Raw genomic sequence first — 26,332 nt, forward strand, 5'->3', positions numbered from 1 at the left:
CATTTTCAGCTTATTATGATGACAGTAAGACAAATTCAAATACTGTCAGGCTATTCGTAACCCGGGAGTGTTAATAAATATTTTTAAAAGTTGAAATAATTTTATAAATTATTTTTTATTGACATGACATAAAGGAGAAACACTAAATTAAAGTGCTCTAGTTTTTGTTTGGCACTTTTGAATACTAAACAAACAGTACAATATTTTTTAATTCTCAAAATCTACAATTCGCCTGTAAATAATTTGCACTTCTGTTAAATAGGTTGTGCATCACTGTTCTACCTAAATCGATTTCCAAGATATTATAGTATTATAAAGGTGAGGATAAAGAAAAAGCTCAGTCCACACTGAGGCTTGGAGCCATGAGGATTTTAGCTATGGAAGGCAGTGCAATATTATTTAGTTTTAGTTTTTTTTCATTTTTACAGGAGTGCGGCGCAGGTATCTTTTTACGTATTTAACTGTACCAACACAGACATATTATTTATGTGCACTTTAGCTGATCATAAAATTGTTGTAGTAGGTACCTAAATTACTCATTAATAAAAAAATAAAATGAAATGCTACCTACTTATAGCTTTGTAAAATATTTTTTATTTGAAGGTAAAATAATTGACGTTCACAACGAAGAGCAAACACCGGAGAGCTTTTCCCTGGCCATTACTGACATAGCATTCGGACTTCAATGCAAATCTATGGTCATTTTTTGGGACAGTGGCGAATACAACAGGTGAAAAATGCACTTTTTAAATAAAGAGATACCTGCTGTTATAGATACCTACTGTTATAAATAGCCGAGTGAACAAATGCATTGGGTTCCCACTCACATTCAACCGGGTACTCTCTGCTAGCTAAGACTTCCATACGTAGTATTAGGTTACATGGGTTGTTAAAATATAAGGAAAATTCAAACAGTGCAAACCACAATAAAACAATAAATTTTTGAACAAAAATAATTTCCTGATGATGATGATGGATCCTTTGGTTCTGAAACATGAAAACAAATAATTTTTATTAAAATGGTAGATTAAACAAAATTAATTACATTCATCTAATTTAATAAATTTATTGTTCATTGAGGACATTAGGATTATTGGACATTGAACATGTACAAAACAATATTCTTTTGTGTAGAAGGCTTGATCAAACTCAACTTATTAAAACTCTCCAGGGTGAAAGAATCGCAACTACCTTTTTTCTAAATGACGCCGATCTTTCCAATGATTCAAAGGTAAAAATGAGTTTAAAAATACCTACATCAAGTATTATAAATTTATAATGATAGGAGTACAAGGAAAACAAATTCTCAGATTATTCGTAATCCGAGAATGTTTGTATTTCTTTATAAAAAAGTTTCAAAAGATAGTACATAAAGGTACAACACACATATTATATCTTTGTATTGCAGAAACAGTATTTTAGCTATCTTTCTCGGGCTATGGACAGCTCTTTGGATACTGTCAGCATATTATTCTGTACCCCTCTGCGATGTGAAGATCTACTAGTTGAGGTAATTATAAGGTAGGAAATAAAATACTATTAGCTATTCCACAATGTACTTTTATGATTGTTACTGGTTTTGATTGCACTTTTCCAGATTCGCGAGAAGAATTTAGTGCACAGATTCCTGCTATATATATTCTACTGGGGCGGAAGAGAACCAAGTAACCGTTTCATGGCCACTCTACATGAAGCCATGAGGGTTGCTGTTATCACCAACCCCCCAACAGGCGTGTGAGGATTTCATTTTACTTTAATTTTACAATATTTTATTACGCACATACTCCTAATGGGTTGTTTGCACAGCTTTATTTTATAAATATATCAATACTGAATACATACTAGTCTACTAAAATTTACATTACCTATTTACCTATGTTTTACATAAATAATTTCTAGTAAAAAGTAGCATCATTTTCGCTGCTCTTTCGAAAGACTTAGGACGGGTTGTTTCGGAGAATCTGAACAATTCATCAAATTTCAACGTTCATTTTCAAGTTCTGTGAAAGATTTTTTCAAGTTCTGTTTTTATTTCAGTTTTGTCAAGCAACTAGCCTACAATGATATAAAAACAGAAATTGAATAAGTCTTTCACAGAACCCGAAAATGAACGTTGAAATTTGATGAATTGTTCAAATTTTCCGAAACAACCCGTCCTAAATCTTATCACAATATAAATCATTAAATTATATATTGTGGTAGATCAGTGATATTCACATGTCCTTCCAACCCTGTTATTTTAAAAATGCTAATTTTGGTTGTGTGGTATGAAATCTACAATATTCCGGTTTTATGAACTCTAGATAGAACTCGGATTTGCTTTGAATTTAAGTGTCAATTTCAGAATTGGAACTGTTTCTTTTTAAAAAATTTAGAGAAACGAAAAAGTGCCTATGTATAATGTATAATATTTTAACAGAAACCTATTTTAATTGTCTTTTTCTAAATTGGATTTAAAATATCCCGTGATTGTTCACGGGTCTGCCCTAGTAAATAATTATAATTAGGAACTCCAGTGATTTATATTAATTGTATTCAGGTACCGTCTGTACTACAACCAGGTTCGAGTGAGCCGTGGTGCGCGCCCCCTATCCCTGGTGAACTGGTGGGAACGGGGGCGCCTGTACAGAGCCCCCTCGCTACCCGCGCCCCTTGAGGTCTACTCCAACCTCGGGGGGCGAGTCTTCAGGGTGCCCGTGCTTCACGTTGGTACCATTCATTTAATTTATAACTTTTATTTCGGTTATTGCCTTGGAGCGTAGGATTTGAAAAGTCTTATGTGAATTGGCGACATCCGTTTACTTTCAAATCGGTAGTTAGAGATTACAGTTCTAGGTTGAAGTTCTGTTCAGTGGTTGAAGCCTTCAGAAAATCGAAATCAGAAAGTAATAATAAATATCTGTGTTTTTGTTGTGAACGGTGTTTCGCTTTTATAAAAGCAATAATTGAAATTCGTTTACATTGTTCTTATATTTTTTATAAATAGTTAAAAAGAATATACAAATTAGATAGGTACTTACCATCTTCTGTTTTGGATATTTTGCCATAATCCCACTGTGGCAGAATTTACCGTTTTCTTTTAAAATGCCAACATATTGCAATGAAATGTCAGTCAATAGCGAATGCTTGAAAGTCAGAAATTATTAATTTTGATTGACAGGATAATCGTGATAAGTGACATTTAACGATTAGGTTAGTAGTAAATGCGATATTTTCCATCAAAATTCTCACTGACAGGAGGTGGACAGCCATAGCCTATTGCAGGGATTGGCAAACGGCTTGCAGTAGGTGTTTGTAACTCTTCAGACATCAACTCCAGTTTCACCTTCACTCAATCAGCCTTATTGAGATCCATCATATTTTTTTTGCTTTACTGTCAATACCACACGAGAGTCCTAACTTCAAATGCTGACTGGGCCCCCTTCCAGTTCCGTCTTTACCCTATGGGCACCGGGGCACGAGCCCAAAGCCCCCGGCTCGAGGAGGCCCGGGAACTCATACCCATAAACAGGGCCACCGAGAGGGGGGTTCAGGGGGCATAAATCATCAGACCCGGTCCGGGAACCCGGGGCCCTAGCAATCGCAGTATTTTACCAATACTTAAAGCACCCTTGAGATGATTTTGTCAAGAAAACTGCCCTGTATAATTACAAATCATGCAATTATTTTTAAGATACGTACTATAAATTAAAAGGTTACTTGAAAGATAACTGTCGTGCACTTTACATATAAATAATACAAAGTCTATACTTGTACAGATATTATTTATTTCTTCATTCCTGGCCACGATAGAAAGTAAGTTCCTTAGGACATAATATGTCGTCTTTGGGGATGCTGTGGAAATGATACACATTCAGGACACATGAATTGGAAAATAATATTATACATTTGTATATACGTGGAAAATGTTGCTTGTGCAATGATGGAGGACGTAGTTAATATTGGATTGAACTTGCGAAGCCAGGGTGGCATTTGTCCACTCAGTTACTAGCCGGTTAAGCTGATACGTTTTAATGGTTTCCGTTTTCAGCAATACAAAAATATTTCCATTTAATAAAATACTAAAAGGTTTCAGTCTAAATATTTTTGGTTTCTGACTATCCGAAAAATAAAATTCAAAAACATTGTTTTGCCCTTCGACCCAGAAAATTTTATGCCTGCTGTGCTTTTTCCGTGTCCTTGTGAATGCAATAATTCATATTCCACTGCCTTAACCCACACAATACAGATACATATTGGGGAACCCAGTAAAAAATGATGAAATGTTTTTTTTCATTAAAATCAAATTCAAAATTGATTTTTACCCCTTCCCCCCCGTGGTCCCCTTGGATATGTTTGCTGACTGCCTTTTGAGTCTTAGATCCGCCCCTGATGGCAACCCCATTGGGAGCGGGAAAAGGAAGAAGACGGGGAGAGAAAGGTTGAGAAATACCTGGCTATTCAGATATGGTCACCAAACATGCCTAAAGCCATTTAATGCAACGTCTCGATCCTGAATGGTGGTATTTTTCAAGGGCAATACTGATCTCTAACGCCAACTCAGCTCTTTTAAAGCTAGATTTAGCTCTGAATCTTGGTTATCAGCTTGGAAAAAAATGTTTTAACAGATATTCTAGGTCTTTATTTTATACCGAACTCATAAAATGTTAAAAGTTATTTCTATTGAAATCTTTGTTTGTACAATGTACTGAGGAACTGGTACTCGGAAATTTCTCTAACCACCCCCCATCGGATTATATGGCTTGCTGTTTAACATTTGTTATCCTGTTTCCTTAACAATCAGGTTCCTCTCACTTGAAAGTCTACCGCCCCCTGACCTAGTGCAAGGGTTGATGGGTGAAGGAGGAAACCATACGTTTCCTTATATGTTTTCCATTGGAAAAGTGGTGGGGTCCCCTCCAATGGCTGACATGGATCGACTTATAACAAGAATCTGAGAAGAGTTTTTGCCATTACTTAGTATGACCTAGTGGGTAGGACACTCGGACAACTGAACAGATGGAGTTTGAAACTCACAGTGGGTACCACCTTATGCACTTCCTTTTCAGTTATGTTTAATGAAAATATCTGTCTAAAATAATCAGTAATTCACATATTATTTTTAATGTTTGCTTAGGACCCACCTTGGCACTTTGTAAAACTTCTCAACGATTCATCTATTGAAGTAACTGGTGGCAGGGATCACCAACTCTTGAAGTTATTGGCTGCAAAACTAAATTTTAAGTAAGTTTATCCCATTGATTATAAATAACAGGGTATTTTATTTAGTCATTGGTTTAAATCCACTCCCTCACGAATTCGACAGTGGTAAGGAATTGACATAAACGAGTTCCAGTAAGAATGCGGCCAATGGAAGTATGTAACACTAAAGCGACTTGTGCACTGGCGCCAATACAAATATATGAAACGAGACTCTTTCGGTATAATGCTTTCTTACAGGACCAGGTTTATATTGAGTTGCCTAAAAAAAATTAAATACCTAAATTCTTTCAATAAATTGTAATAATCCATTCACAGCGTAATCGATTCAATATTTTTTCAGGTTTCAGTACTTTGACCCTCCTCAGCACAGCCAGGGTTCGGGGGTTTCCGCAAATGGATCCTTCAGGGGAGTTTTAGGAATGATTTATCGAAGAGTAAGTTATAATTTCAAATTGATATAAAAAATAATCAATACAGCTTACCATTATATACTAGCTCAAACCTGTAAAAAACATGGGATGATATAATTATTGTAGGATTTGTGAAGCTGAAAGTATTTATAAAATAATATTTGCCTCAGGATAATTGCCATTCAGAAACGAATATCGTCAATTTTCTGTAAAACACAATTATATTTTAATAGAAATTTACCTTTTGAATAATGATATATAATAATAATAATAATATCACTCTCATGCTATGTTGAGTCAGAATGTGGGTCCTGAATACATATCAGGTCGTGGTGTTTTAAATGCTCTTACTTATGCTGTTATTTTAACTCCTACACAACGGGAAAAATTTAGTAAATATCTCAAAGCTAAACATAATATGGAAAATTATATTTGAAATAATAAACACATTTACACAATATATAGAATTTTTTAAGAGAGTAAAGAATTAAACTAATTTCTATATTTCTAAAACTTAGTTCTACACAATGCATATTGCAGTGCACCTCAAGGTAGTCAATATTTAAAACTTAGTTCTGCACAATGCAGTACACCTCAAAGTAGTCAATATTTCAGTGGACTGAAAATGTTGCCGTCTTAGAGGTCTCCATTCCTCCGCCGGTTAGAGGTCTCCATTCCTCCTAGATTTGAAACTTTCGTAAGGCGTTTCAGAGAGCAAATCCATGTGATGCATAAATCGCGGATACTCACCATGCAATCTCATATAAAGTTACCTAATAATTTTTCGAATTTGTTCCAGCAGGTAATAAGGAAGTTGAGTGAAAAATATTTTGACTTATAAAAAATATGTTCATGTAGATCAAAAAATATCGATTCTAAATATATAAATATATTTCTATATTATTATTCTTAGAATTAGTTAAACGTTCTTGAAAAAGCATTCAATAGCAATAGACTGTATACGCTCCACGATTGGTCGAAAGAATTCTGACGTCACATGTGTCGTGACTTGTACGTACAATGGATCACCTATGGTGCATCTCTTTCTATTACATGAGAGATGGTCGGTTTAGATGAGAGAGGTGTATAGGCCAAAGGTTTATTTGGGTTTGTCAAATATATGTACGTATTTGTTGTTATTATTATATGAAATGGATTTCTAAAGATACATATTCGTATAGTGCTTTATAATAATATGTTGTTTATTGCATAACTTAGAAGTTTTTATTATTATACATGTCACATAGCATGTGATACACTTCAGGCCGCCGGCCGCCCAGAAAAGTCTCACAGTGAACTGGGCTGTAAACCGTTATTTTACTTTTGGTCTTTACTTCTCTGCGCGGTGGTCCTGAATTCGCGCGGGGAACGTCAACAAGTAGCGACGGCAATACCGTACAAGTACCGTACCGGGCGGGAAAAGCAAATATTCTAACTTAAAATATTAATTTAACTATGAAATCTTAATCAATTTTCTTTTTTTTTTTAATAACATCAATTCTAATAGACGGTTAACATTGGTAAAAAAATTACTGGAATTCCTTGTTGAAGAATTAAAAAATTTTCCATACAAAATGCTTAAGCGACGTGATTTTCACAGTTAGAATGACGTCACACCACACCCCGCCTCTTACCGCTCGGATTCCGCTCGTTTTGGCGGGCTTAATAAAATTTAAACTTTGAGAATTAATTTAATTATGAAAACAAACTTTGAAAAAAAAAAAAAATACCAGTATTTAAGTTTGAATGCGAACATTGATAAAAAAAAATTAAAAAAATGAACTCAACTTCCTTATTCTATGTATTTTTGCTGGTTATATTAACAATAACTCCAGTAAAATATTGGCAGTATTTAATTGTATTGGCTGGCAACTCTGGCCGCTAGAGGCGCAAGTGTAGTATTCTTTCTAGGCAATGGCAGCAAATATTTAAATTTATATAGTGCTTGGTAGCGGTGGTAGGCTTATAACTGTATCCAAGCCTAATAGCCGCTTTAATATTTTTTTATGTATGAACAAAAAAAGAACTAAGGGTTAGAAAGAACTATAGGTTAATATATATTTTTTTTATTTTTCAATTGTCTGTAATTTGATAATGTGTCATAAAAGAAAACCAACCCGCGCAACTCGCGCCGCTAGGAAGCGCTAGTGTACCATACTGCCATAAGAATGCATGATATATGTGAAATGTTGGAGGTATTCTATTCTACAGTATTTACTGTAAGTAAACTTTAAAAATCATCAAATCTGCAAAAAATATAAACAAGAGAAATACTTTTTCAAATACAGAATTATTATGTAAGTAATTGATTAGTTATAAAATAAAATAATTTACTGATTATTTCAATTGCATTGTAGAAAATGAGATATTTGAAACAAATTTGAGTTCATTGAATATGAATAATTTCACGAAGGAATAACTAATGCACATCATCACAGACAACCGAAATTAGTGTGTTTGGAGCAGGGGCGGTTCTAGAGTTTTCGTGAGCTAGAGTGGTAAGATTGAAAAATACACAGACATATTGAATATTAATAGACGAGAAGTTAAGGGCGAGGGGTTAAATCAAGAGTTGCGGGACGCAGAGAAGAAAGCTGACTGTGATTCGTCAATAAATCAATCTTACAGTAAATAGGCATCTCGCATTATGATATCACCATTTAGTTCTTAAAAGTAAAATCTGCTTTTGAATGAATAGACATTTTTACATGGGAGCGCAAATTACTCGCCACGTTATGAACAAATTTGCTAAGTCCAAATTCGGCAAAACAAATTTCTTCTATTTTCAGAGTCGAATATTTTGTCTCCTTATTGAGTCAAGACACTTTTACAAATGTTCATAATTTACTTACCCCAGTAAACAGCGACAAGCACACTTGACAATGGCCACATTCGAACAATGATCTCGGGTTGTCACAACTGCTCTGTTCCTATTAATAATAAAATAATGTAATTATCACTTTTAATTAAAATTAATTTACGCGAATTATTTCAAACATTATTTAATCACAATAATATGTAGCATTTACATTATTATTTGCTCCTTGTTTTTGTAGATACTCTCAGTATCGCCCCAACTACTTGAAATGGCTTTAGGCGTGTTCAGTGACCAGATTTACATAACTAGGTACTTCTCACCACCACATAGCCAGGTGTGGGGTATTATTTGGGAGTATTTTGTCGATGAAGGTGCTTTTTATTTATTTTTTGGGTATAATATATGCATAAACATTTTTTTAGGTACATTTAAGCATCATAATATGTCTGCAAAAAATAGTAAAACAGTATTATATACACCGACATAATAACAGTATTCTAAGACTATGCATAATATTATAAAAAAATATACGAGTTATATATATAAACATATACGGACAATGGAAGAAATCAAAAGAAAAAGACAAAAGGGTTAATAATTAAAGTATATTTTTGAGAACAGCATCCAATAAACAACTTACAGGGGTTTAAATAATGTACAAAAATAATAGCATAGTTTAAGAGAAAACAAAATGTACAATAGTTATATTATCGATGCTAGATAAATAATAACAGCTGAATAAAAATATATTTTAAAGATGAACCAACATAGAAAAAAGGTATTAATCTGTTGACTGTGATGACGCCCGTGACCGTGAGAAAAATTACACGCCGAAAAATCATAGATATGAAGATCTCCGTAGTCGAGGGGTAACGCTCTCAACTAGCAAGCGGGAGGTTTCGGTTTCGAAACTCAGCGTGCAAATAAAATTTTTATTTGATTAATTTGAGTTATTTCACGATTTACTAATTAAAAATAATTTAAAGGATGTTTGCGGCACGTTCTAAAGTGGAAGATAATATATTCCAACGCCGTCAAAGAAGCTGCGTATATCAAATAAAAAATATTTTCTAAATAAATATTTAGCGCAAGCGATTCTGGCCTTATTATTCATACAGTTCCTTTGTAAACACGGGTTAAAATTGCTTTAAAAAAATTCTTAGATTTTAGTTTGGAGTACTCCGGAGTCCCTCCCACAGTTGATAGGTTAATAATTGAATATGATAGAAAACAACGTAATACGATAAACGATAATTAAAACAGAACATACATTGTCTAGTGAGGCGGGTAACTTACTAACATTAACTAAAAAAAATATAATTCAATAAACGCCCGGGTTGCCGGCAATTAAATTAATTAATATATATTTTTTATACAGAATAGATGCTGAAATTTCCAATTTTATGTTCTGGTTAAATCTTCCTCATAAGAAAAACTAAACCCTTTCACACACTTTTCCACAAATTATCATCTAGTCAATCAACATTATGCAAGTGCATTATATAAGCAATATAAATACAAAACAATACAAGAACAACACGTAAACTCACAAGAGATCAAATGGGAAAATAATTCACCGACTCCAGATATTTTCATATCAGAGGGTTCGGCTTGGTAGAACTCTATTATTTGTTATTATTTCTAATACACCTATGTGTAAATGGTAAATTAATCTTTTACACAGATGACATGATTATTAAAAAAAATGTTACCAGACAGCAAAGTGCCCATAACATTTTTTACTCCAAATGTGCTAAGGAATAGCTGGTTAAAGTTTGTCGGGTACGTGCCGATACACCCTGTAATAGTATAATAGATATATATTTATATATATCTATTATACTTTTATATATTTTATATTATTTAAAATATATAGTTAGCAACTTCTTGTATCAACCAAGAAAACTTTTCAAATTATTTATAAAGAGCAATAATTAAGTAAAAGTCAATACACTAGACAAAACAAGAATCGCATTTAATAAATCTGCCTATTTCTGACTGTCCTAAAACAGGTTAATCTCCTAGTTGGACAGCCATCACTGTAATATGTAATGTTTTTCTTAAAAATTAATAAATAAAAAAAATATATATATATTTTATCAAAGAGCAAAAGGCGAAGGCACATCCCTGATTCTTGTTCACACGGCTTTGTGTTTCGCGTCCATCGCGTGATAGTATATGTTTCTAAAACTGATCCATACTATACGATGTGAATACATATATTAATACTCAGTTTCTTTGTTTTATTTGGTCGCTTAAAATTAGGCGAAAATCGACCACTCGAACCTTCAAGTCGCTCACACTCTAGGTTCATTTTCGTGTGCTTGAAAAAAGTTGCCTTTCTTTTGTTTCAGGCTTCACGCGAAAGTAGACCGAGACGCCTCTCTGTTTGCATAGAATTCAAGTTCAATTCAGCGTGCAAAAACGTGAAACTCGAGTCAGTATGATTTTCTATGAAAATGTTTACTAAAATATTTGTTCGGTGTAATTTGTCGACACAAATTTTTGTAGCATCTAGCGGCGGAAACTGGAAGCGCTCGCGGCGCTATACGAAAGTGCGCAGTTCTCTCTCCGGCCGCCAGGTTCGCCCGACACGCAAAAAAATGATTTAATCGGGAGAGCTTCGCGAAGTCACGTGGTCAAGCGAAAACCACTCGGTATGCTTTTTTATAAAATCGACACGCTCAACTTGATGATTGCAATCCGCAGCAAACACGCCGTCCGCCTTTAATATTATCGAAAAAAATCATCCTCCGAAGGTTAAGGAACGTTATTCGGCCGTCCCACAGATGGCGTTCGGTTCAAAATGTGTCACAGTAACCGGCGAAAGTTTTGACATTTGCTATTTTAACAAAAAATGCCAACAATCGGGCTTTTGGTTAGTCAGAGATAATAGCCGATCGTAGACAAGCAGCGAAATGTTGTGAATTCAAAGAAACAATAAAAACTGTGTAGGTACTTACTTGGCAGTATATTTTTAAAAATCGATAGTGCTTTTGAACGAAATAAAATAAAGTTTGGTAAAAATAATTTGGCAAGTGTACCGTCGCCCCGTAGTGAAAAACTACATCAATAGCGTTACGCAATTTTTTAATTTCTACCAGGAGCGCATAAATTGGATGAGGTTAGCCTGGAAGCGATTCATATTTAAAGTTTTCATTTGTTTATTTTATAACGAGTAGGTGCCTAATTGCGTTATGCAAATATTTTTTCGGTATTTTTTTAATAGTAGGTGCAGGTACCTACACAGATGGTACCGGGTAGACGTCCTAGGTAGGCAGGTACTGACAGCGTGATTTAGCCCGTTTTCTAGGTTCGGTCCGTAGTGTTGTTTTATAACGTATGGATTGAAAATTTAAAAAAAACCGATCAATAATTTGAAACGGGTACCGTTGCCCCGTGGTGAAAAACAACATCAATAGCGTCACGCAAATTGATAAATTGTACCAAGTAGTAGAAGTTGTGGTAGTGGTAGGGGTAGGGGTAGGGGTAGTGGTAGTGGTAGTGGTAGTGGTAGGGGTAGGGGTAGGGGTAGGGGTAGGGGTACGGGTAGGGGTAGTGGTAGTGGTAGGGGTAGGGGTAGGAGTAGGGGAAGGGGTAGGGGTAGGGGTAGCGGTAGGGGTAGGGGTAGGGGTAGGGGTAGGGGTAGGGGTAGGGGTAGTGGTAGTGGTAGTGGTAGTGGTAGGGGTAGTGGTAGGGGTAGGGGTTGGGGTAGGGGTAGGGGTAGTGTAGTGGTAGTGGTAGATTTTAAATTTAAAAATAAAAAATTTCCAATAAGAGTTTTTACATTTTGCTTTTGTTTATAGAGCAATGTTTTTTTCCAAAATAAAACTCGCTGGGACTTTTGACGAGTGTCGGTGACAAAAACCGTACATACGATATGGGTATCAAATTACGCGTCTCGACTTACAAAATCCGAATGGCTCAGTGAAAAAATGATCAGAAAGCTCCTTGGCACTTTTTTTTCTCAAAATATCCATTTCTTTCTATCCATACATATATTTTAATATATTTGTGGTCACACACTCATAGTTTCATTTATATGCCAAAATACATATTACATTTTTAAAAGTTCTTAAATTTTGCGTGTTAATTGAGCAATTTTTTTTCCAAAATAACAACTTTTGAAGAATGTTGGTGACAAAAACCGTACATACGATATGGATATCAAATTACGCGTCTCGACTCACAGAATCCGAACGGCTCGGTGAAAAAATGATCGGTAAGCTCCTTGGCTCTTTTTTTTCTCAAAATATTCATTTCTTTCTAAACAAAAATATATTTTAATACATTTGTGGTCACACATTCATTGCTTTATTCACATGCAAGCATACATATTTTTCGTGTTAATTGAGCAATTTTTTTTTCCAAAATAACAACTTTTGAAGAATGTTGGTGACAAAAACCGTACATACGATATGGATATCAAATTACGCGTCTCGACTCACAGAATCCGAACGGCTCGGTGAAAAAATGATCAGTAAGCTCCTTGGCTCTTTTTTTTCTCAAAATATTCATTTCTTTCTAAACAAAAATATATTTTAATACATTTGTGGTCACACATTCATTGCTTTATTCACATGCAAGCATACATATTTTTCGTGTTAATTGAGCAATTTTTTTTTCCAAAATAACAACTTTTGAAGAATGTTGGTGACAAAAACCGTACATACGATATGGATATCAAATTACGCGTCTCGACTCACAGAATCCGAACGGCTCGGTGAAAAAATGATCAGTAAGCTCCTTGGCTCTTTTTTTTCTCAAAATATTCATTTCTTTCTAAACAAACATATATTTCAATACATTTGTGGTCACACATTCATTGCTTCATTCACATGCAAACATACATATTACATTTTTAAAAGTTTCTAAATTTTGCGTATTTTTGAGGTTAGGTTAGGTTAGAACATGGAAAATAGGTATTTGAATCAAATCACAAACCAGTCTATACAAACCTAGCGTAGCCCACATACTTTTTGAAAACTGGGATGTAACTCTTAAGGGGACGCGAGCAGGCGTTATTAAAGGGGAAATTTACATTACTTAAAAAATTGTAGTCCCACACCCTCGCCTCATCTACATTCAAATACTACACCACGCAATTAATTTTTACCCATCAGTTGCCTGCAACGGGCAAAAAGCTAGTACATATATTAATACTCAGTTTCTTTGTTTTATTTGGTCGCTTAAAATTAGGCGAAAATCGACCACTCGCCCCTAAAGTCGCATAGGACACTAGGTTCGTTTTGGTGTGCGAGAAAAAAAGTCCCATTCAATTGTTTTTTGCCGAATTCCTGGCGAGCGAAAATCGACCGCCGCTCTCACTGAGCCGCTTCGACTCGAGGATCACTATGGCGGGACGCGTTTTGGGCAAAATTCAGTATGATTTTCTATGAAAATGTTTACTAAAATATTCGTTCGGCGTAATTTGTCGACAAAAATTTGAGTAGCATCTAGCGGCGGAAACTGGAAGCGCTCGCGGCGCGCCTTACGAAAGGGCGCATTTCTCTCTCCGGCCGCCAGGTTCGCCCGACACGCAAAAAAATGATTTAATCGGGAGAGCTTCGCGAAGTCACGTGGTCAAGCGAAAACTACGCGGTATGCTTTTTTATAAAATCTACACGCTCAACTTGATGATTGCAATCCGTAGCATATACGCCGTCCGCCTTTAATATTATCGAAAAAAATCATCCTCCGAAGGTTAAGGAACGTTATTCGGCCGTCCCACAAATGGCGTTCGGTTCAAAATGTGTCACAGTAACCGGCCAAACTTTTGACATTTGCTATTTTAACAAAAAATGCCAACAGTCAGCTTTTGGTCAGTCAGAAATCAGCCAATCATAGACACACCGAAGTGATGTGCTTTTATTTTAGGGATGTGATCTCAAAGAAACGATAAAATTTGTAGAGGTACTTACTTTGGCAGTATATTTTTAAAAATCGATAATTCTTTTGAACGAAATAAAATAAAGTTCGGTAAAAATAATTTGGCACGGATACCGTCGCCCCGTAGTGAAAAACTACATCAATAGCGTTACGCAGATTTTTAATTTCTACCAGGAGCGCAGAAATTGGATGAGGTTAGCCTGGAAGCGATTCATATTTAAAGTTTTCATTTGTTTATTTTTTAACGAGTAGGTGCCTAATTGCGTTATGCAAATATTTTTTCGGTATTTTTTTAATAGTAGGTGCAGGTACCTACACAGATGGTACCGGGTAGACGTCCTAGGTAGGCAGGTACTGACAGCGTGATTTAGCCCGTTTTCTAGGTTCGGTCCGTAGTGTTGTTTTATAACGTATGGATTGAAAATTTAAAAAAAAACCGATCAATAATTTCGCACGGGTACCGTTGCCCCGTGGTGAAAAACAACATCAATAGCGTCACGCAAATTGATAAATTGTACCAAGTAGTAGAAGTAGTGGTAGTGGTAGGGGTAGGGGTAGGGGTAGTGGTAGTGGTAGTGGTAGTGGTAGGGGTAGGGGTAGGGGTAGTGGTAGGGGTACGGGTAGGGGTAGTGGTAGTGGTAGGGGTAAGGGTAGGGGTAGGGGTAGGGGTAGGGGTAGGGGTAGGGGTAGGGGTAGGGGAAGGGGTAGTGGTAGTGGTAGGGGTAGGGGTAGGGGTATGGGTATGGGTAGGGGTAGGGGTAGGGTAGGGGTAGGGGAAGGGGAAGGGGTAGGGGTAGGGGTAGCGGTAGGGGTAGGGGTAGGGGTAGGGGCAGGGGTAGGGGTAGGGGTAGGGGTAGGGGTAGGGGTAGGGGTAGGGGTAGTGGTAGTGGTAGTGGTAGTGGTAGGGGTAGTGGTAGGGGTAGGGGTAGGGGTAGGGGTAGGGGAAGGGGTAGGGGTAGGGGTAGTGTAGTGGTAGTGGTAGATTTTAAATTTAAAAATAAAAAATTTCCAATAAGAGTTTTTACATTTTGCTTTTGTTTATAGAGCAATGTTTTTTTCCAAAATAAAACTCGCTGGGACTTTTGACGAGTGTCGGTGACAAAAACCGTACATACGATATGGGTATCAAATTACGCGTCTCGACTTACAAAATCCGAATGGCTCAGTGAAAAAATGATCAGAAAGCTCCTTGGCACTTTTTTTTCTCAAAATATCCATTTCTTTCTATCCATACATATATTTTAATATATTTGTGGTCACACACTCATAGTTTCATTTATATGCCAAAATACATATTACATTTTTAAAAGTTCTTAAATTTTGCGTGTTAATTGAGCAATTTTTTTTCCAAAATAACAACTTTTGAAGAATGTTGGTGACAAAAACAGTACATACGATATGGGTATCAAATTACGCGTCTCGACTTCCAGAATCCGAATGGCTCGGTGAAAAAATGATCGGTAAGCTCCTTGGCTCTTTTTTTTCTCAAAATATTCATTTCTTTCTAAACAAAAATATATTTTAATACATTTGTGGTCACACATTCATTACTTCATTCACATGCAAGCATACATATTTTTCGTGTTAATTGAGCAATTTTTTTTTTCCAAAATAACAACTTTTGAAGAATGTTGGTGACAAAAACCGTACATACGATATGGATATCAAATTACGCGTCTCGACTCACAGAATCCGAACGGCTCGGTGAAAAAATGATCAGTAAGCTCCTTGGCTCTTTTTTTTCTCAAAATATTCATTTCTTTTTAAACAACCATATATTTCAATACATTTGTGGTCACACATTCATTGCTTCATTCACATGCAAACATACATATTACATTTTTAAAAGTTTTTGAATTTTGCGTATTTTTGAGGTTAGGTTAGGTTAGAACATGGAAAATAGGTATTTGAATCAAATCACAAACCAGTCTATACAAACCTAGCGTAGCCCACAAACTACTTGAAAACTGGGATATAACTCTAAAGGGGACGCGAGCAGGCGTTATTTAAGGGGCAATTTATGTTTAAGAAAATAACATGGAAAATAGGTTTTAGAATTAAATCACAAACCAGTCTATAAAAACCTAGCGTAGCCCACATACTATTTGAAAACTGAGATGTAACTCTAAAGGGGACGCGAGCAGGCGTTATTTAAGGGGCAATATATGTTACTTAAAAATTTGTAGTCCCACACCCTCGCCTCATCTACATTCAAATACTACACCACGCGATTAATTTTTACCCATTAGTTGCCTGCAACGGGCAAAAAGCTAGTAAGCTTAAAACAAATTAAAATAATGCTTACCTATGGAATGTAATACGACAATTGGGTTTATTCTCTTTTTCACTTCTATTTTTACAAGTTTTCATAGCGCAAGCCACCATTTTGCCGTGTTATTTCGTAAAATGAACCGATGATGCCTCTACCATAGTTCGCACAAGAATGATGACGTCACGTTTTTTTCATACGCGAGCCCAGCCAGCTCCAATGGAACCGGTATGGGGAGTGGGGAATAATACGCTTTTAATCACAGTGAGTGGGGAATAATACGCTTTTAATCACGGCAGGTCTACTAATATTCATATGTCTATGGAAAAATACAATTACATCAATAATGTTAGCCTCCAAAAAATTGAAATTTTGAAAAAAAAATTTTTTTCAGCTATAACATCAATAATGTTGTATTTTTCACTCTTACCATTCTAGGTCACTGAAAAGTCACGGATCGCCACTGGATTGATGATTTTTACCCATTCTGTGAACTTTCTTAAATGTTTCACAAAGAATTTGTTTTTGATTTTTTAATTTTTTTTTTGCTTTTATGTCAATACTGCACAAGAGTCCCAACTGCCTGGATCCAGTGGGTGTATGGCATCCCCATTTAGGGTATGTTGTGAGGCTGGAAGGAGTGGGGAAGGGAAGGAGACGGGGAGAGGAGGAGAAGGAGACAAGGAGAGGAAGATTGAGACATACCTGACTATTCAGATATGGTCACCAAAGATGGCTAAAGCCATTTCTAATGGTGGCTAATGGTGTTCATTCTATAGGGCGATTCTGAGAGTACCTACCACACAAATTTTATAGCATGATTTATAACCGCCGATTTATTAAGCACATAAATACAAGAGTATATTATTTGGAATCAGGTTCCTGTTCATACCAACCTAATTTTCAACCTACCTTTCAATTTCTTGACATGGTGGATTGTGTACCCAGCATAACGCTGAAATAAATAGTATTATTTTTTAAAGATTGATTGTGTTCGCCCCAGGAAGCTGACTTCTTTCTGGGAGACGTGACCATGTCCTGGGAGCGCCAGCTGGGGGTGGAGTTCTCCTTCCTCACACTGGCGGACAGCGGAGCCTTCGTGACCCACGCTCGTCGCAAGCTCAGCGAGGCTCTTGCGCTACTGAGACCCTTTCGTTGGCAGGTCACACTAATCTCATGTCTAACGACGGGGTGTTTCACACAATTTGAAAAATTCATCAAAATTCATAGTTATTTTTCAAGTTCTGTTATTATTTCAGTTTTATGAAGCAACTGGCTCATAATTATATGTATGATAACAGAACTTGAATAGGACTTTCACAGAACTTGAAAATTAACATTGAAATTTGATGAATTATTCTAATTCTGTGAAACAACCCGTCCTTAATATATGTGTCTTAAATTGAGCTTTAGTTGATGAACACAAATGTGTTTCTTTTTATAAACAAGTACTTGCAAACACTCCCACCAGTCGGATTATCGATGTATGTTGTGAGGCTGAAGATAGTGGGGGAAGATGGGTAAGAGGAAGGTCGGGAAGTATCTGGTCACAAAACATGGCTAAAACTGCTTGAATTGCAGTTTTGCAATTCTGAATGGTGGTCTTACACCATTCAATCGACTTAAACTTTCGTTCTATAAATTGACCATAGATTCTCATTGAATAGATCGAGTTCCATGCAGCATAACAATTGGCTTAATTTGGGCAAGTGGCAATGGTTGGGATAGTGGCTCAGTAGAAGATATTGGCTTAACTGAACTGCTGGCTTAGCTGAAGCTGTAGGCTTGTTAGGAACCAGTGTTTTAACTGGAGCTAGTAGGGTTAGCTTGAATGGTTAACCAATGTCAGTTGTTAATTTATAATTAAATATTATCAAAATGACATTAAAATATACAATAAAAAAATATTTAGAGATTACTTTGTTTTGATATCTATTGAGATCTGAGTGGGAACTGGTGGTTTGGTTTGAGTGGGTGGCAGGGAAGCAATGCATCTGTCTGGGGTCTGAGGCCACAAGGGGACCCCCCCGAAGACATTCAAATGCCCAAAATATTGTAGATTCGTGGTAGGTATGAGGTACAACTGAATTCGAAACAAGTTGCTTACTTGAGTGCTAATCAACTTGAATGCAAATTCAGTAAACGTAAGCACAAGAAAAAATATTATTATGCGTTTAACAGATTGCCCAGGCCCCCAAATCTATGCCATCCCTGAAAAGAAGTCTTATATTAAATGGATTCTTTTAAGAACCACGATCCCTAGAAAGCTTGAGCAAAGAAAAACTCTAATTTTCAGATCTAGTATTATTCAATATATTTATAACAATCCGGTAGTGTGTAAGTAAAATACTATGTGAATAAAGTGCAAATGGTTCCAGGTATGGCCAGCCATTTTGATCACCTTGGCAGGCAGCGGGCCGGCCCTATGGATAGTTGCAGCTGTGCCCACACTGTGGAGGCCTCGGAGTCCCAGTCCCCCGTCACTGTCAAAGTGTATATGGTTTACTATGTCCATATTCCTGAAACAATGCAAGTATTCACAATACAACCTCATTCATATAATAATTATGAATGTAATTGTAGGCTAAAATAAATGCCTCCTGAGTACCCTTCACTAATTTCAATGAATATAAAACATTTAAATTTAGAGTAAGTACCGGAGAAATATTCTTTACTCTGTGGCAAGCAGATGCTCACTTGTCATCTTTCAAATTTAAAATTTTTCAGCGCCACTAAAAAACAAGTCGACAACCACCGATGTACTTGTGCAAGTACTTACCTAACTACATTTAATCGAAATTTATAATTTAACACTCAACAACCCTGGTGTGGTCATGTTGACCACTCCTGAGTCATGCAAGAGTGGTTTATTTATGGTCGTGCATTGTTTGTTTGGCAGTGCTAGTGATTAACTTCCACCCCGCCACCGTTACATTCAGTAACTCGAGTAACTTCCGTACCATCACGGCTACAAAAGTGATCGCGCGCTTGTTTATACTTTTTTCCCCTTAAAATCAGTCAATGACCGCACCTGGACTGTTACGTTATCAATTTTATAGAAGTATGTGAAGAAATAAGAAGGAAAAATTGAAAAAAACATGGATGAATGGTTAGAATCACACAAAATGTGTGATCTAAAAAAAGTGTAAAACATATCGCAATAGTTTAAGATGTAACTAGCCTCTTTGTGTAGAATGCACTGAGAAGGTCTGTACGAGTTGCCTAGACAATAATTGTAGATAATGTAAATGAATAGGATAATTGCAATTTTTATTTGTAATACATTTACAGGGTATCCCGTAAGCTTTAAGGATATGTGCAAGAATCAAATGAAGTGAGGTGACAGGGGAGGTCATTCGCAATCAAAATGACCCCATGTAGTGATTCGGTTCTTAACCCTTTCAATGTTATATCGACTCTTGTGTATGCCACCTTTTTCAGATGCCTTCAAAAAAAGTCCCAACAGTATATAATTCTCAATAGTAAATATTTAGTTAGTTTTAATTTAATTTTTATAGATTTGCTACTGTAAAATGAATATGGAGTTCATAAAATATTGTAATTTTTGATGATTTTTTTTTTTAGATACTGGGTCTAAAAAATACAAAATATCGATAATAGACCTTAACACATTTGGTCATTTTGATTGCGAGTAATCTTTTCTTTTTATTGTAAAATGTTGACCACCTCTTTAATTTGTTTAACTTATGTTTAAACTTGAAAAGTTCTAATAAAATGAAATTAAACTTCAAACACTTTTAAAATAACAATTATTTTTATAAGCAATAATTATTAGCCTGAAACACTCATCCACATTGAAAAATCTCCTGTTAAAAGATACATGACGCCAACGGGACTTGAACCCGTGTCCTTTCGATTTCCGGTCGGCAGCTCTGACCACTGAGCTATGGCGGCTTATCTCTTATCCGCGAAATAATTCAATATATACTAGTGTTTCATTCAACAATTACTGCTTGTTACATTTTTTCACCTGAAAACAACCAACTTTATTTTATATGAGAAAGGCATTGTAAGTGCTAACTCTCTCACTAGATGGCGTCGAGACAAATTGTCTACATTTTTTGGTGAAGATACTAGAACTTGTCAAATATTAATTATTATTTTTTTGGTAAACTAATGTTTAAGACAAGATTTTTTATGCATAGCACAAAGGGTAACAATTATTTTTATAAGCAATAATTATTAGCCTGAAACACTCTGAATGTATCTTTTATCAGGAGATTTTTCAATGTGGATGAGTGTTTCAGGCTAATAATTATTGCTTATAAAATAATTGTTACCCTTTGTGCTATGCATAAAAAATCTTGTCTTAAACATTAGTTTACCAAAAAAATAATACATAATTACTTTTAAGATAATTCAGGTAAAATTATTTTTACTACGACGGGTTGTTTCGGGGAATTTGAACAATTCATCAAATTTCAATGTTCATCGACGGGTTCTGTGAATGTCCTATACAAGTTCTGTTATTATATCAGTATAGGCTAGTTGCTTGACAGAACTGAAATAAAAACAGAACTTGAAAAACCCTTTCTAGGAACTTGAAAATAACTTTGAAATTTGAAGAATTATTCAAATTCTCCGAAACAACCCGTCCTTAGAGAGTGGTCAGTTAGTTATACCTAACTGGAATCAGCACAAAATACTGATGTTTTTAAAGTTGGGGTTCAACTTTCAATAGTACCTAGTACATAATTTTTGTGTTAGCTAGGTTTTAATTTTAAAGAAATAAATATTATAACAAAAAACTAGATTAACTATTCTAATATTTTTTTTAATTTTATTTAATACATGTTACATTGTTTTTAAATTTACATAAAGTAGATATAATGAATCACCATACTAGGCGGCTATAATATGGATACTGAGTTCATTAAAATCCTTTCATCAGATAGATAAACAATGTAATTATAAAAAAATCCGAAAAACACCACAGTTTTTTTATGAATTTTTTTTAGATGGCTTTCTGAGGTTTAAAAAAAACACACAAAAGTCAGTATAACGTTGAAAGGGTTAAGAACCGCATCACTGGATATGGGTCATTTTGATTGCAAATGACGTCCCCTATCACCATACATTTATGATATTGTGTATTATGATTTTCAAGTTGTTGCTATTTATTTGAGCCAATTTAATATAATTTCATACTTCTGTGACCGCAGCATGACCGCAGCTGGTCCTCTATGTAATGATTTCAGAGACCGGGTTGTTGAGCATCATCAATATTTTCACCTGAAAATAAATTTTCTGTCTCTAATTCAAATTACTAATACAAAATTTATCTCCCATCGAACGAAACACATCTTTCGAAGATACAATCTGCATTAAAAATGTGTCATTTTGTTACATTAACAGCGTTACAAAAAAATGTGGTGTAAATATTATGCAGCGCATAAGGTCTGAACCGTGAAAAACTCGACTAATTATCATTATTATTTGATTAAAACGGTCTTAAACCAGGATCAAGGCCGGCTTTACCACACCAACATTGAACGGGCGTGTAAGAATTTAATTAGTAAGACGGTAAGTGTTGCCTGCACAAAAATGTAATAAATTTATTGTTTGCAAAATGTTATGCAGTAAATTATAAAAGATTATTTTATTGCATGTGTACCTGAGAAATGTTACCAGTAGTGAAATGGATAATTTATATAGCCCCACAAAAAAATTACAATGATTATTGCTGCTCAATTTGTCTTGTTGTTATCTTAAGGCGGGCGAGTCCCGGCCCAGAACTACCATGCCCGCCTCGTGGTCCTGCTGCTCTCCTTTGCTGCCACCTACGTCCTGAGCGACGTGTACTCCGCCACCCTGACCTCCCTGCTGGCCCGCCCTACCCTGGAGCCGCCCCTGGCCAGCCTACAGGCCCTGGAGACTGTGATGTTGACTCATAAATACCAACTCCTGGTGGAGAGACACAGCTCTTCCTTGGCTAAACTTCAGGTGAACAAATATTTATTACATTCTTGAAGAAATAATAATAATATTTGGCTAATTTATATTAGCTAATTTATACTATGACGGCCGGCATAGTCCAGTGGTAACGCATTGGACTGCCATTCCGAAGGTCGCGGGTTCGAACCCGGCGTGCGCAAATAAATTTTATTTGATTAATTTGTGTTATTTCACAATTAATTAATTCAAATAATATATAGTATATTTGCGGCACGTTCCAGAGTGGAAGATACTACCAGTATCGCCCTGGTGTAAGACCACCATTCAGAATTGAAACGTTGCTCCAAATGGCTTTAGCCGTGTTTAGTGACTAGATCTGAATAGCCAGGTACTTCCCCACCTTCCTCTTTCCCTTCCCCACTTACCTTCAGCCTCACAACATCCCCCAATTGGGGATGCCATAGTCTCACTGGCTCCAGACGGGAGCAGTTGGGACTCTTGTGAGGTATTCACTATAAAAGAAAAATAAAAAAAAAATATAGCGCCGTATTCGTGAGAAATCACCTCAAGGGCGTTGTGTGACTTAATGGTAACGAAAGGAAGAAGAGGATGTTCAAGGAAGGAAAAAATATGAGGGGTGAGTATGAATCTGGGGGTCAATGTGTCTAGGAGTGAGGGACGTATGAATCTATCCCTCCCACTAAGGTGCAAGATGATGGTTCGAGAGAGTCTGGCTGAAGAGTTCAAAGGGTCTCCCTCAAATAATGTCCTCTTTCAATCTGTTGATGGGCAAACGCCTCCGCCGTTATGACCCAGGCAAACCTCACCCCATGAGCCCAGGTACCTCTGCTAAGTCACCAAATGTAGAAAACCACCTGGGGTAACCTATGGCAGAGGTGTTGGTTATCCAATGTATGGTACACGGGAGTAACTGCTTCCCAAATTGACATGTCTAAAAACATTTTTAATCTCGCATTTGAAAATATGCTTGTTTTTAAAAAGGCTGTAAAAGGATACAACTTTATAGATAATAGAAAAAAGAGAATTGCCAACTAGCTGAGGAGACAATGAAAGTTATGCGTTTGGTATTAGATGGAAACAATGGCGGAGTGTCGATTTGCTTAGATGCAGATTGCAATAGTATGGTGAACATTGTTGGTAACACTTTTGTGCGCATGGTTCCATACTTATAAAAGTTCGTGGACTTTTTTTTTGTTTCTATTATCTATGTTAAACATTCGCAAAATACAGAAAAAGGAAAATCCTTAATGTGTTTAGAAGTATCATAATTGAGCATCTTCTGTAAATAGGAAACTAAAAATGATCAGGTCAGATTCATCATCAATAAGGACGAGTTGTTTCGGAGAATTTGAACAATTCATCATATTTCAACGTTCATTTTCAAGTTCTGTGAAAGATTTTTTCGAGTGCTGTTTTTATTTCAGTTTTGTCAAGCAACTAGCTTATAATGATACAATAACAGAACTTAAATAGGACTTTCACAGAACCCGTAAATGTACGCTGAAATTTGATGAATTGTTCAAATTCTCCGAAACAACTCGTCCTTAATCTTTGTACAATGTATGTTTGACCTTTGTATTAATACTTTTTAAACAATTATAGAATGGAACTGGTGTGTACGGCAGACTTTGGAGTTTAATGAAGAATCAAGAGTCTCAAACGGTGCGATCGGTAGAGCAAGGAGTTCGCAGAGTCCTGCACCACAATGGTCCGCCCACAGTTTTTCTGGCTGGCAGAGAGACACTTTACTTCAACACCAGGAGATACGGTGACTTTTATGGCTTAATCTCTCATGATTTACTATTCTTATACCAAGGGCTACCAATAATAATACCAGGGCTAGTCGGTGAGCTTCTGACCTAGGCAAGAAACTTTGAAACTTGCCATAGGTAAATGGTTCCGCACCGCAAGTTTTTCATGTCTCTTTAATTATTTTAAATAATTATGTAAGTGTAAAAGATTTTTTTTTCGCTGGTAGTACCTATGTAAGTTTTTTTTTATGAATTTGTTTTTTAACCAGGTTCCTCAAACTTCCAACTGAGTGAAAAATTGTATACTCGTTATTCGGCAGTTGCACTTCAAGTTGGTTGCCCATACATTGAAAACTTCAATAAAGTGTAAGTGTAGAGTTACAAAATTATTAGAATTAAAGAACCAAATTAAAAAAAAAAATTAAGGAACAACATGACTTATCAACAAACATGAAGTTGAGGAAATCATAAAAATTATGAATTAACACCAACACAACAACCTCGAACGAGGAATCCCTAGCAAGGAGGACTATGTGTCTTAGTCATTAACGAAACAAATATTATTTAAAAAGAAATATAAATCAGAGTCGCAGAATTTCATTAATTCAAATATTTAAACTTAATGCATTAGATTGATGCAGCTTTTTGAAGCCGGAATCCTTACAAAGATAACCTATGAAGAGTATGAGAAGTTGGGTTTGGAGATAAAGGCAGACAGTGTGAGCAATGCCAGTTCTGGTGAGGAGGGCGGAGACGTCGGCAGCCCTACAGGGGGCTACACCCCCACTCCGAGGTTGGAGGCTGTCAGCATGAGGATGCTGCAGGCAGCCTTCTATATACTCATCTTTGGGTATGTGCTATCAGGTAAAACAACTCATTTTAAACTATTATGATTTTTTTTAACTGCTTCCAACAGCCAATGGGACTGTGGAATTCCTAATTGAGGTATGTTGTGAGGCTAAAGGAAGTGGAAAAGGGAAGGAGGTGGGGAAGAGAAAGTAGGTACCTGGCTGTTCAGATTTGGTCACCAAACACGGCTAAATCCATTTTTATTCTGAATATGTCATTCACAAAATGTTGGCAATGTGTGCCTGTGAACAAACCTCCGCACAGATGTTTGGCGGTAGTCTCCAAGATACTTGCGTGCATCCCTGTGGAAGAAGGGATTTTGAACATGTAATTGTCGGGATTCAATCCCACAACCTTTGGATATTTAGTAGAGGATCTTAACAGCATTACGTTTTAATTTAATTTTGCAGGTATCTTGCTTATTTACGAGATAAAAGCAAATAAGAGGGTGAAGAAAAGAAGAACTGATTACGTGGGTGTGACTAGTTGGCTCAAGTCAGCCATTTCATATCTCAGGCTGCAGTGGTGGTACTGGACTAATGTAGGCTGGGGGACCATCTCACATCTTACACTGGAGTACATAGAATAACAGTAATAAATTGCAATCTTTATATTTCCGATAGTTGAGAAGTATGGTGTTCAATAATTACACGTAGACACATGGGAATATAATATATACATAATATGCATAAATAAACCACTCTCATGATAATATGTAATGATCACAGCATAAATAAACCAATCACTAGATTGATAACTTCGGCCTTTAGTAGGGGGAAATTTTGTCCACCGATGACGTCATTACAAGATTTGAGTCATAAACAAACCACTCAGCAAAGTAGAGACAATAAAAAAAAAAGCGCGGCCATAGACAATATGATCTTCCCTAGGTAGGCACCTAGGGAAAATCATATTGTGCTATTCATCAGCCTAAAATATTATTTTAAAAATAAATGTTAGAAATGTTAACAGATTCTCTCAGGACGACAAGGCTCCAACTCACAAAGTGCGGTCCTGCGAAAATGAGCTATAAGGTATCTTTCCGCGCTTTGTAAGTTGAAAATCTGTCGTCCCGAGGCCGTCGTAAAACTTTTCAAACAGTCATATCTACAAAATGAGAAACTTTTCACCTTCATAGTCCGAGACATTGTAAATGACTAAATGTGTAAAACAATGTACAACTAAGAATTTGTAAGTGTTTAAGGTC

At 36.1% G+C, this 26,332-nt stretch overlaps 1 protein-coding gene across 1 annotated transcript; it reads left to right on the forward strand.

The window, feature by feature from the left end:
• Positions 1–1,222: 1,222 nt before the first annotated feature.
• LOC149426538 (ionotropic receptor 40a-like) lies at positions 1,223–26,070 on the forward strand. Its single transcript, XM_089631644.1, has 13 exons — positions 1,223–1,231; positions 1,409–1,510; positions 1,598–1,734; positions 2,540–2,705; positions 5,117–5,223; positions 5,543–5,636; positions 17,592–17,750; positions 18,967–19,117; positions 22,323–22,552; positions 24,128–24,293; positions 24,546–24,642; positions 24,908–25,140; positions 25,536–26,070. The coding sequence occupies exons 2-13, from the start codon at positions 1,439–1,441 to the stop codon at positions 25,712–25,714; spliced, it is 1,791 nt and encodes a 596-aa protein (XP_089487770.1). The 5' UTR covers positions 1,223–1,231; positions 1,409–1,438; the 3' UTR covers positions 25,715–26,070.
• Positions 26,071–26,332: the final 262 nt, after the last annotated feature.

The sequence above is a fragment of the Hesperophylax consimilis genome, chromosome 1 (genome assembly GCF_061612785.1).
Source record: "Hesperophylax consimilis isolate HC1 chromosome 1, BYU_Hcon_1.0, whole genome shotgun sequence".
NCBI lineage: Eukaryota > Metazoa > Arthropoda > Insecta > Trichoptera > Limnephilidae > Hesperophylax > Hesperophylax consimilis.